The 12,946-nt window shown below is 41.7% G+C and overlaps 1 protein-coding gene across 4 annotated transcripts in view; it reads right to left on the bottom strand.

The window, feature by feature from the left end:
• The window catches only part of psme4 (proteasome activator subunit 4), a 99,567-nt gene that overhangs the window by 30,615 nt on the left and 56,006 nt on the right, over window positions 1–12,946 (bottom strand). For all 4 annotated transcript variants that reach the window (XM_033025231.1, XM_033025228.1, XM_033025229.1 and 1 more), the window contains 8 exons: window positions 12,460–12,522; window positions 12,182–12,277; window positions 7,884–8,015; window positions 5,542–5,751; window positions 4,637–4,773; window positions 4,496–4,549; window positions 2,489–2,618; window positions 1,667–1,748 (listed from right to left, as the gene is read on the bottom strand). In XM_033025231.1, the coding sequence (XP_032881122.1) occupies window positions 1,667–1,748; window positions 2,489–2,618; window positions 4,496–4,549; window positions 4,637–4,773; window positions 5,542–5,751; window positions 7,884–8,015; window positions 12,182–12,277; window positions 12,460–12,522 (904 nt within the window). The remainder of the gene's footprint in view (window positions 1–1,666; window positions 1,749–2,488; window positions 2,619–4,495; window positions 4,550–4,636; window positions 4,774–5,541; window positions 5,752–7,883; window positions 8,016–12,181; window positions 12,278–12,459; window positions 12,523–12,946) is intronic.

Here is a 12,946-nt window from a genome sequence, read left to right as displayed (position 1 = left end):
TAGACAGTGAAAATGGTTATCAAGAATTACAAGGGAATTTTGATCATTTGGGCAGGTGTGCCAAGTAATGGCAATTGGTGTTTAATTCAGACAAGTGTGAGGTGTTGCATTTTGGGAAGCCAAAATAGGGCAAAACCTTTGCAGTGAATGATAGGGCCCTTGGAGTTTTGTAGAGCAGAGGAATCTCGGAGTACAGATACATAGTTCCTTGAAACAGGCGTCATAGTTATATAGGATGATGAAGAAGCTTTTTGGCACAGTGGCCTTCATCAGTCAGGGAACTAAGTATAAAAGTTGGCACGTTAGGTTACAATTGTACAAGATATTAGCGAGGTCGCACTTGGGAGTATTGTGTTCAGTTTTGGTCACGCTGCTATAGGAAATATGCTATTAAGCTAGAAAGGATGCAAGGAAGATTTACAAGGATGTTCCCAGGATTTGAGTGCCTGAGTCATCGAGAGAGATTGGGCAGACTAGCACTTCATTTCTTGGAGTGAAAGAGGCTGAGCATTGATTTTTATAGCATCATATAAAATCATGAGGGGAATATAGGGTGAATGTACAGTCTTTATCCCCAGGATAGGGGCATCAACAGCGAGAGGGCATATTTCTTTAGTTTAGGGGGAAAGATTTAATAGGAACCCGAGGAGAACTGTTTCTTTCTGTGGGTATATGGAACAAGCTGCCACAGGAAGTAATTATATTTGGGGGATACGAGTCAAACGCAGGTAAATGGAACTAGTGTAGATAGGGTTTCTTGGTTGGCATGGATGATTTGGGCCATTTCTATGCTAAATGACTCAATTAATCTCTAATTTCATCTCAGACTACTGCCCTGATGCTCTTTTTAATCAATAAAGGAACTCTCCCTCTTCTTTTCCCTCCGCGTCTATCTCACCTGTAGCACCTGTACCCTGAAACATTAAGCGGCCAGTCCTGTCCCTATGAAAGACATCTAAAAACCTTTCAAAAGCTTTTGACTGCACTGAGCTGACAAAGGGTGTCAGAGTGCACTAAAGATGGGACTCAGGAGATATTGCCTTAAGCCTAAGCACAGCTTACTGCTCACTCCATCTTGTCAGTGCAGGGAACAAGCTCATCTAACCATCTATGTCAGAGTCTGGACAAGCAATGAGTCTGGTAGTGGGCCAGGTCCAGAATAATGTTGCTCATTAACTGGATTAGATGGCAGCATCCAAGCATTGCTTACAAAATATTTCTGAATTCTAAAACTATCAACAGATCTTAAATAGAAAGACACAACTTAAATACAAGTTTTATATTAGGTGTTTTAGATTGGATGTACTCACTGCATGGTTCCATAAACAACATGTCATTAATATGGTAACATTTCAAATACCTATTCACTTGCACTATTATATACATTAATTATTTTCAAATTAATGCCCTTTCAGTCAATTCCTCTTACAAATTAAAGCAAATTATAAAACTACTATAATTTCTATTCACAATGCAAAAGCAAAAATGGACAAGATTGCGATAGTCAGAATTTTCAAGACCTTTATTGCACTGTTCAGCTTTCTGCGTTAATAACATACTTCTTTAAAAAACTCTTTTTTAATTTGATGCTCTAAGTAAAAGATTTATAACTTTTAAACATCAATGGTATCAAGGAAGTAATCATGTAAAGAACAATTCTACTTACTAATAGAATATGGATCAATCTCTGTTTTTTTGTGAGGTCTCTTCAACTGCTTCATGATGCCAGCCACAGCAGATATTGCCATCTATATTTGAAAAGATATAGATTCACATCCCAATGATATTTTTGATTTTTTTTTTAAACCTGCAAATCAGTCAAGCATCCTGGTAATTCTAGCAACTTATAAGGCACCAAGAACATATTGTTTATGTGTAAGGTTTTCACAAGTAACATTTATGCCCTTGAATGAATTTGCTACATTGCAGTCATTCATTGCTCCATTTTCTCTATGTAAATCATGGAAAGTTAGTTCTGCCACAGTTGCCCCATGATTTAAATCAATGACTGTGACACTCAACATGATTAATATATGGGTAAAGCAAACAAGGAAGGATCAATAATCAGAAAAGATCAGCTTATAAAACAACATTCAGCTCATTTAAATTTAAATTTAAATTAAAAAGAAAATGCTCCAATTCATTTCAACTAGTGTGAACGGGTGATCAATGTCAGTGTGAACTTGGAGGCCTGAATGGCCTGTTTCCATGCTGTATCTCTCCCTCTCTCTAAACCTACATCCACAGTTCCCTATCTCCTTTGTTTTTTGAAACATAGCGTAAAGCACAAGTCTGATATTTAATTTCATATTACATCCCATCATTTGAATTGGCATGATCCCGCTATAGATATCAGTCTTATGGTTCTTTTAACCATTTTATCACTTATTTTTCAGCAGTTGATGAAGTACCACCATTCAAATCATTTTATTGCTGGTCGTTAGACATGCAAAATCTAGAATAACAAAACCAATTACTATAATTTTACCTTCCGGACTACTAAGGCATCATGATTGAGACACTGAATGAAGAATTTGATTGATCTCGTAGGCAAGGGTGCATCATCTCTCAGCAGGAGTGAAAGAAAACCGATGGCTATTTGTTCAAATTTCCACGGTCTAAAAAAAAGTTAAGAATTAATTATGGTATTACAATATTTAATTGCCTATTCTGTGTGTCAGTGGCAAAATATGACTTTTCGGAAATCACAAAATAATTAATCCTGAAGATTAATTGCCGACAAGATACAGATATTGTACATCACCACGATACATAATGCTTCTCATTAGAAGCACATTTAACTTTTATAAACAGTATAAATCTCCCTGAGACACAAGGGTCTAGGAATGTGATTCTGCTGTCTGTTCTTCCATCTATGAACACTTTTAGGATAGGTATCAAGTGCAGATGTTGGAAAAATATAGGTAGATAAATCTCCGGGCCTGATCAGGTATACGCAAGAACACTGATATGCTGGAGAACAAACTCCAGAGAATGGCTTTATTCAAGATGGGCTGCAAAGAAAAAGCAACTAAGAAGGTATAGGAAAGAACTGCAGATGCTGGTTTAAATCTAAGGTAGACACAAAATGCTGGAGTAACTCAGCGGGACAGGCAGCATCCCGGGAAAGAAGGAATGGGTGATGTTTCGGGTCGAGAAGAAGTCGAAACAATGGTCTCGCTCCGAAAAGTCACCCATTCCTTCTCTCCAGAGATGCTGCCTGTCCCGCTGAGTTACTCCAGCATTTTGTGTCTACCTTCGTAACTAAGAAGGTCATTGAGGGCAAGGCCATGGATGTAACCTAGGTGGACTTCAGCAAGGCATTTAATGAAGTTGCGCATAGTTGGCTGTTCCGTAAGGTTAGATCGCATAATCCAGAGATAGCTAGCTGTAAATGCTCTCCTTCCAACACAAGGAACTGCAGATGCTGGTTTAAACCGAAGATAGATGCAAAGAGCTGGAGTAATTCAGCAGGTCAGGCAGCATCTCTGGAGAAAAGGAATAGGTGAGTCTTTGGGTTGAGATCTTTGAGAGCTCTTCAGCGCGTCGTCCACAGAGCGCAGAGGATTATTGGGACACAGCCACCAGCCTTGGAGGGCATCTACCACACACGGTGCCTCAGGAAGGCCGTCAGCATCCATAAAGACTCCTCACACCCATGTAACGGACTGTTCGAACTACTTCCCTCCGGCAGACGTTACAAGGCCTTCTACGCCCGAACCTCCAGACTCAGAAACAGCTTTATTCCCAGAGCTCTAGCGGCTCTGAACCGGCCCTGCTGAGTGCCCCCACCCCCCCCTGGACTGTCTCCCTCGGATGGTCACGTCACACAGCTTATTTATTTATTTTACTTTTCTTTTACATCAGTTGGAAGCTGCCTACTAAATCTCGTTGCACTGATGTGCAATGACAATAAAAGATATTATTATTATTATTATTCTTCAGGCTGAGGCAGGGGAAACGGAAACAAGATATATAGACGGAAATATAGAGAGATATAGAACACATTAATGAAAGATATGCAAAAACAGTAACAATGATCAAAGAAACGGTCCATTGTTGGCTGTGAATGTTGTGTTGCAGTTGTATCAGAAGTTAGTGAGGCCGCACTTTGACTATTGTGTTCAGATTTGGTCAGCCTGCTATAAGAGAGATGCCATTAAATGAGGAAGAGTACAGAAAATATTTATGAGGAGGTTCCCAGGACTCATAGGACTGAGTTTTTGGGAGAGGCAAAAAGTTATGACTTTATTCTTTGGAGTGTAGGAAATTAAGGTGTTTTTGTCATCTTATTTTTTTCTCTCTCTGGGAGAAAACTCTGGAATAGTTTCAGTACTGGCAGTGGACCCCAACAACAGGAACCCCATATAATATGAAACCAACCAGTAAACAAAGGCAGACTAAGTGAATACTGGATCTCCCAAAACCAATTTCTAGTAAAAGGCAGTGGATAAACAAAAAATCAAACCGAAAAGATAAATTTAAAAAAACTTACAAATTTCTCTGGTCGAGAAGGTCCAACAAAGTACCGATTAGCTTTTCATAATTCCTAAACAATAAAAATAATTATTTTCATTAAGGAAAACATTACATCTACTTGCAAATTTTGTCACATTCAACCCAGTCTTTCACCTACCGTAAAGAATCATTATTTTTTGCAATTTGATTCCTGATCCCAATTTCAATCTCTTCAGCAGTAAGAGGAGTCAAACCAACAGCTGAATCTATTTCCTCGCATAAGGAAACAGAAAGCTCCACACAGCGATCTGAAAGCTAAGTAAAGGAGTTTATGTAAGAAACTTGAATCACATCCAATATATAAACAGAGCTGTAAATACAGATTTATTCATGTTCGTGCTGTTTTTAGTTATTAGACAATATCCTGGAACGCCTTTACACATTCTGCATTTTTTAAGCACGTATAAAGCACATTTCAATAACCGACAAAACACACACACACACACACGTATCTGAATTTATAAGAGACATTTTCTCTTCTCCTTGCCCCACCTGACTCAACAGAAGGTCACGTGGAAATCCAGGTACAGATCAGCATCTAGTTGCTTCCCTGCCTCATTCCTTACCCCTGACTAATACTTCCAAATAAAAGTTTTAGTAGAAATCCAATTGCTGCTACAGGTCAGAGGTCTTCAGGTATAGTAAAGCTATCATCGAAACAAAAAGCAGTCACAGGACCCAAGTCCAGCGATGATATATTTTACTTTTGTGGAAATAATACATAATTTTCCTGGTTTCAGCTTTATAATACTGAGCATAGGCCCACGGCCTCATTCCTTCCTGGAAGTGCTCCAGATAGTCAGCTGCCTTGTGTTGGTAGAGAGAAATTCCGATTGCCCATTTGCACGGTTGCACTACGTAAAGAACACCTGTTCCTATCAACCCACCACAAGCATTCCCCAAGAAATCAAATAGACTTGTCTTCACATTCAGACGTTGAGCATTTCTCAAATTTGATGGAGATGAAAACTGCCCTTTAACATTTTGTGTGCACAACTACATACAGCATTACAAATTACTTACTTCAAAATTTAGGCCAATGGTTTCATACTGCCTGTGGATTTTCTCTGCAAGGTCGTCAAATAGTCGAACAATGGAAGGTTTCTCCAAAAATATTGCTTTGCTGAGTCCTGAAGAGACTATAGCTGGCCATGTTGCAACAATGCAGTCCCAGTCATGGAGATTGGCCAAACAAACTCCATTGTGGTTCCCAAGAAGACAGTAAAGAGCACCCTAGTTGCAAAAAATAAATTTAAAAAATCACAAATGCAAAAGCATAAACTGAAAACATGGGAAAAGTAAATCATTACGAAGTATCCAAACCAGGGGCCACAGTCAGAACCAGGGGCCACAGTCTTAGAATAAAGGGGAGATCAATTAAGACTGAGGTGAGAAAAACCTTTTTCACCCAGAGAGTTGTGAATTTATGGAATTCCCTGCCACAGAGGGCAGTGGAGGCCAAGTCACTGGATGGATTTAAGAGAGTTAGATAGAGCTCTAGGGGCTAGTGGAGTCAAGGGATATGGGGAGAAGGCAGGCACGGGTTATTGATAGGGGACAATCAGCCATGATCACAATGAATGGCGGTGCTGGCTCGAAGGGCCAACTGGCCTGCTCCTGCACCTATTTTCTATGTTTCTATCTATGTTTCTAATTGGAACAAGAAACAAATATTTCATGATTTCAAATAATGGTAGGGATGGAGGGATTGCTGTGTTTTCTGTTTTACAGCAACACTGCTCATGCCTGCTCATGCCTGCCTCACCTGACTGTGCCATTCAACCCAAGGGCATCTCACTACACCAGATAGATCGTCGATGTCCTTGGTCAAGATTAAGGGAAGAGCGGTCAGCTTTTGCGTTAGCTTCGCATGTTGCTCGGACATGGCAATCCTGCCATCCCCTGCTCCCTAGAACTGGAATATCGTTCCTACTACATGCCGCGGGAATTCATTTCGGCAATCCAGATTGCAGTCTATATCACACCCCAGGCCGATGCAAAGCTTGCACTTGAGGAACTACACACTGTCACCAATAGCCTTGAAAAGATGTACCTCAAGACTCGGTTCATTATAGCCGGGGACTTCAATCAGGTCAACCTCATAAGCATGCTACCAAAATACTATCAGCATATCTCCTGCACAACCAGAGGCCCAAACACCCTTAACCACTGAAATCATACTCCATGAAAGCACATTTCAACTTGAAGATCACATGCATTTCAAATAGGCTGTTAATCTCAAAACAAAATGTTCCTTCGATATAAATTATCTTAAGATCAGGCCAATCTCAGAATCCATCTCTACAGTTTTGAAAGGATTTAAATTGTGGCAGCAGAGTTCAAAGTCGGTCAGGAGTGACCCAGCTCAAAATAACAAAACCCTCAGTTAATAATAATAATAATTTGTTTATAGGGACAGTGCATATTAATGAACATTTGCATGTAAATATGCGAGATTGTAGTCAATCAGTAGCTAATTTCCGTCTCTAGTCCCAGGCAAAGGTAGGTGAAGTGTCTTGCCCAAGGACACAACGATAGTACACACTCCAAGCAGGATTCGAACCGGCCACCTTCAGGTTGCCAGTCGAACACTTAGCCCATTGTGCCATCTGTCATTTACAAAAAGTAAATTGCAAAGATTATGCTTACAAAGATTAACACTCGGGTTGGTCGATGAAAGAAAAAAAATGTCTGTTTAAAGTGATGATTGCCACAAACAGCTCGTCTAAATTTAAACTAATTCCTCAAACAAAAAAATAGCTGAGCCCAATCCGAACACATAAGCATTGAATTTTCTAAACAACAGACAAAATGACCATGTGCAGGACAAGATTCTGCTTGCCCAACAGATTATTCACCTAGCCCCACTTTCTTCTGGTCTTGCTCGAGTGAATAAAGCTACTACAGATTTATACACTGATCAAGATACAGCAGGTATAAAATTACATCACCATCACAAATTTTGCAAACTCTGAATCTAGCAATGTGTATGGGCTATAAAAAAAAAAAGTAAATTGCAAAGATTATGCTTACAAAGATTAACACTCGGGTGCCTGATTAAATAAACCAACTTATTGGTCTTCTCCATAGAGAAACATTAACAGTTGAGTCTTTAAATATTTATTACAATCTAACATTCTGAAGATTTCAACCACAGAAAATAAATGAGTTAAGACCTCACACATGACTTTCCAATGTAATGAAGCTCTCCAACACTGCTTGAATAAGAGAAAATATGCTAAAGATATATAACAATCACAAAAAGCTTAGATAGTTTCATGAGATTCTTGTTAATGGAAAAACAATTTCATGTAACTAGATCACTATGTAGTCTAAGATTGTTTAACTCTTCATAAAATACTTACTTTCATTTGTTGCTGGCTTATATCCTGTTTGTCAGGGCGCAAGTACTCGAGCACCAGTGGAATAAGATCTCGACAGCAAAAATTGTAAGTCCCCAAGGCCGTGAAGAAAACATGCTGGGCTTTACTTCGCACCTGAAAATACATACATCATTATGAGCAAAAGAGAAAATTGTTTCTTTCAAAACATTAAATATCAATACAGAAATTATCTCTGGAATTCTCTGCCACAGAAGGTAGTTGAGGCCAATTCATTGGCTATATTTAAGAGGGAGTTAGATGTGGCCCTTGTGGCTAAAGGGATCAGGGGGTATGGAGAGAAGGCAGGTACAGGATACTGAGTTGGATGATTAGCCATGATCATATTGAATGGCGGTGCAGGTTCGAAGGGCCGAATGGCCTACTCCTGCACCTATTTTCTATGTTTCTATGAAAACATAGTACTCCAAATTTGGTCCTACTAAATCTCAATACAACTTTAGCAAGACTTTCTAGCTCTTATACGCTAATTCTTCTGCAATAAAGAGCAATTGGCTTCTCAAATGCTTCCAATGCCTAAATATTAATTTTTTGCACTTTGTGTACAAGCATGTGCAAATTTTCACCAACCAACATCACCCATTAAAATGCAGGGGAGATTACCACTGACTAATGACTCAATCAAACCAGTCATGTGAATATTGTGTAGGAAGGACTGCAGATTTGTTTACACCGGAGATAAGACACAAAATGCTGGAGTAACTTTGTGGGTCAGGCAGCATCTCTGGAGAAAAGCAATAGGTGACGTTTCGAGTCGAGACCCTTCCTCAACAGTGTGGTTGCGAGAGGTTGAATATTGCGTGACAGATGAAACACCATTTGTAACCCCCAAATCATTCACCATTTACAAGGCACAAGGCAGCAATACAACAAAATACTCTTCACTAACCTGGATGATTTCAGTTTCAACTCTTAAAGAACCTTAACTCCATTCAAACAAGGCAATTCACTTGATTAGCAGCCCACCTGCACTTCGAAAGATTGATTCATTCCATCGCTGGTACACCATGGCTCTGGTGTGTGCAGTCTACAGAACGCACTACGATAACTCACCTAGACTACTCTGACAGTACCTCACAAACTCAAACTCATCAAAAAAACAAATGAACTGCAAATAAACTGAAAAAATACAGATTATCTGGTGTTTTGTGCTTGGGAGCTTGTTGTGTGCGTTATGCAGGCAACCATATGGTATTACTGTCCTTGATCAATAAATAAAATGTGCTTCTTGTTGTCAAGGGGCAGGGGGGGGTAGTGGGAGGAGATAAAATTGTTCATTGTCATGCACACTTGTCATCGGCCCGCCAGGAAATTTGTGTCCCCCCCATGTTTTACAAGCTATTTACTATGGCTGACAATGTCTGTCCCCGGGGGATGGGGGGAGTGGGGGCTGTCCCGAGGGATGCGCTCCTTCGGCCGCTTACACTTTGGTGCTCGGGTTCAGAGTGCCCAGTCACCCTCCAGCCCTGGACGGTCTTGTGTGGGAAAATGTCCCCCACCCACCCGTATCCCCCGGCTTGTGATGTGATGGACGCGGGGGTCTGGACCAATCGCTGACAAGTCGTCCCCCCCCCCCCCCCCCCTGGCGACGTCATGTCCGTTATTTGGCTTTTCGACATTGTGCCCTTTCGATTAGTTGACTGTTAGGCTTCCCGCCCTTTTGGTTATTTGGGTTTTCGGCATTGAGTCAGTTCGGTTATTTGGCTTTTCGGCATTGCGTCCGTTCGGTTAGTTGGCTTTTTGGCATTGCGCCCTTTCAGTTATTTGGCTTCTCGGCGTTGTTTCCGTTCGGTTATTTGGTTTCCACTTCTTCGCTTCGGCTTCTTCGACGCCACGTCCGGGTACCAGTCCAACATTCCTTTCTTAAGTGGCAGTTTTATTATAGTATTTTCCCATTATCACACAACCCAGGAATTTTTGGGAAATGGCCATCGATGCATTCAATACCTCTGCAGCTGCCCCTCTTTTAAATATAGACTATCTATGCTAGCGTATTTTGGTTTTCAGTCTCCTCGGTTTATTTTGTAATTTATTGACATTAATTACTTTTAAGGTCTAATGCAGTATAGGCTAGGTACCTCATTATATCAGAGACATATCCATCTTTTTCTGTGAAAACAGATACAAAATTGCTCAACTATTTCCTCATTCCCATTATAATTTATTTTACTGCCCTCATGTAATTTTGCTTTCTCTTTTATTATTTGCTGGAAGATATGTTTTGAATTTCCTTTATTGTCATTCAGACCTTTCAGTCTGAATGAAATTTCGTGCCTGCAGTCATACATACAATAATACAATAATAGACAACAGAACAGACAGTAAACACAAATTAACATCCACCACAGTGAGTCCACCAAGCACCTCCTCACTGTGGTGGAGGCAAAAATCATCTTAGGGCTGCAGTCTCTTCCCTCCTCTTCTCCCTCTGCGCTGAGGCGATACCCCACCGGGCGATGGTAAATCAGTCCCGCGGCTCACCGAGCTCCGCGAACGGGCCGGTTCAAACACCGCGTCCCGGGGTGGTCGAAGCTGCCGCCCTCCAGTCCAGCGGACATAGCTGTTGACGACGTCGTCCACTGGCCCGCGGCCGAACCCCGGACTCAGGCCGCCGCCGCCAGAACGCCGTCTCAGCCACCGGAGCACCGTTCCAGCCCCGAGCCGGGTCACCCTCACGTGAGCGTCTCAGCCCCGCGCCAGGCCGCCCCCACGGGAACGCCGTTGCCCTCGAGCTGGGCCGCCCTGACGGGAGCGCCGTTTCCCTCGGGCTGGGCCGCCCCGACGGGAGCGTCTCAGCCCCTCGCCAGGCCGCCCTCACGGGAGCGCCGTTGCCCTCGAGCTGGGCCGCCCCGACGGGAGCGCCGTTCCACCCTCGGGCTGCGCCGCCCCCGACGGGAGCGCCGTTTCCCTTGGGCTGGGCTGCCCCGACGGGAGCGCCGTTACCCTCGAGCTGGGCCGCCCCGACGGGAGCGCCATTTCCCTCAGCCCCTCGCCAGGCCACCCTCACGGGGGCGTCACAGCCCCTCACGGGAGCGCCGTTCCAGCTTTTCTGTTTCATGTCAGGTAACTCTCATATTTATTATCTCCCTAATTATCAATGTTTTGGCCATTCTTTGCTTGTTCATAAAACTACTTCAGTTCACTTTCTGGTAAGATCAGTTTTAAATGTTTGCCATAAAGCTAAATCACTGCAAAACAACTGGCCTTATGGGCCTGTCCCACTTAGGCAATTTTTCAGGCTGTCAAGTTGCCGGCAGTTGCCTGAAAAACCAGCAACTGGAACAGCGACAGGTCGAAAAATTCGCAGCGACCATAATGAGGCCGCGACTAGTTCCCAGAATGTGGGAACTCCTCGACTTCCCGGCATCCACCCGCGAACATGTGGCGAACACATAGTTGCCCAAGTGGGACAGGCCCAAGTGGGACAGGCCCATGAACATAAATATGTCAGTCTGAAATTACAATTCTACAGTAATTCCACAGTAAAAGGCCTCTTTATCTGGTTTCATAATAGGATGCTGCGGGAAACACTAAATGTATTTTATGATATAATTTGAGAGCCAGCTTTTTATTATCCTTCTAAATAATTTATTTTCTTATTTGCAGCTGGACACTGAGAGATTCTAACTGAGCCTCAACCTCAACCACTTTATTTCTTATACTTCGTGCATTCATATACAACACTTTAACTTCGGTATTTAGTCCCCTTTCACCCCATCACCATTGGCCCTGACCTTACTCTCTTATCCCTTCTCAAAATTTCCTTCCCATTAATTTGGGCTTTTGTAACTTTTCCTGTAGTCACTTCCCCTTTAACTCCATCTTTATACTCCCAATTTGTCAACCCCTATCTCCCCCCGCTATTTAGTTTAAACCCACACGTGTAGCACTAGCAAACTTGCCTGCCAGATCGTTGTCCCCCTCCAGTTAAGGTATAACCCCTTTTGTACAGGTCACCCCTACCCCAGAGAGATCCCAGTGATTTTATAAATCTAAATCCCTGATCCCTGCACCAGCCCACCAGCCACACATTCGGATCCCCTATCTCCCTGTTCCTGCCCTCACCAGCACCAGGTACAGGAAGCAATCCAGAGCTAACCACCCTAGAAGTCATGTTTTTTAGTCTTCTTCCTAACTCTCTAAACTCACATTGCAGAACCTCCTTCCTCTTCTTCACAACGTCGTTTGTGCAAAAAAAAGCAAAATGATTAGATGCGACAAATAGCTTATTGTTCTAAAAGATAAGAATTTTAAAAAGTCACCTGACTGTATGTACTAGTGGACAATAGCAGGAGATCTCGCAACAGATCACGGTGAATTGTTTTGTATACACAGCCTTCCATTGTCAATGTTCGTAGCTGTACATAAAACAATTGGAACAATGAGAAATTGGTGATACCTCATAACATTCAAAGACTTTAAATTCTCACAAATGTTCTTCTATTATAATTTCGTCCACATTTTAAGTACAAATGGTGTTCAGAAACATTAATTCAATTCAGTGCAATGAACATCATGTTTAGTTATCAAGCAATCCTACCTCATGCTGCAGCATAACTCGATCTATTAGCAGTGCTCGGATATGTTGTTTCTTCCCATAGAGCTACACATTAATGAGAATAACAATATTTTAGAAACACAATATTGCAAAATATACTTATTTACATCAAATAAGATTATGTATGGAATTAACTGAGGTAGTGGAAATGGCAATGACTTATTTATGGTAATGATTACAAGCTGGACAGACGTACAAAGATAAACCAAAAAGCCTTACCCAAGGCTCTGATTCTGATCTACATCAACGGTCAAAATTCAAAACATAAGTTGAACACTGAGAACATACATAAAGAACTGGTGAACCCGAATTTGATGAAGCAGCGGAACAATTAAATACCCAGACCAATTGAGTAGTTTGAGGGCTAATTAAATTCAATAGATATGGTTGCAAATTTTAAAATAGTATTAGAAAAACATGGAGCCATGCTTCTATATTGAACAGTGATGGAAGAATTACAAAATAGGCT

Source organism: Amblyraja radiata, chromosome 8, assembly GCF_010909765.2.
Source record: "Amblyraja radiata isolate CabotCenter1 chromosome 8, sAmbRad1.1.pri, whole genome shotgun sequence".
NCBI classification, from domain to species: Eukaryota; Metazoa; Chordata; class Chondrichthyes; order Rajiformes; family Rajidae; genus Amblyraja; species Amblyraja radiata.
The sequence above is the reverse complement of the archived record's forward strand: the minus strand, read 5'-3'. Positions and strand labels throughout refer to the sequence as shown.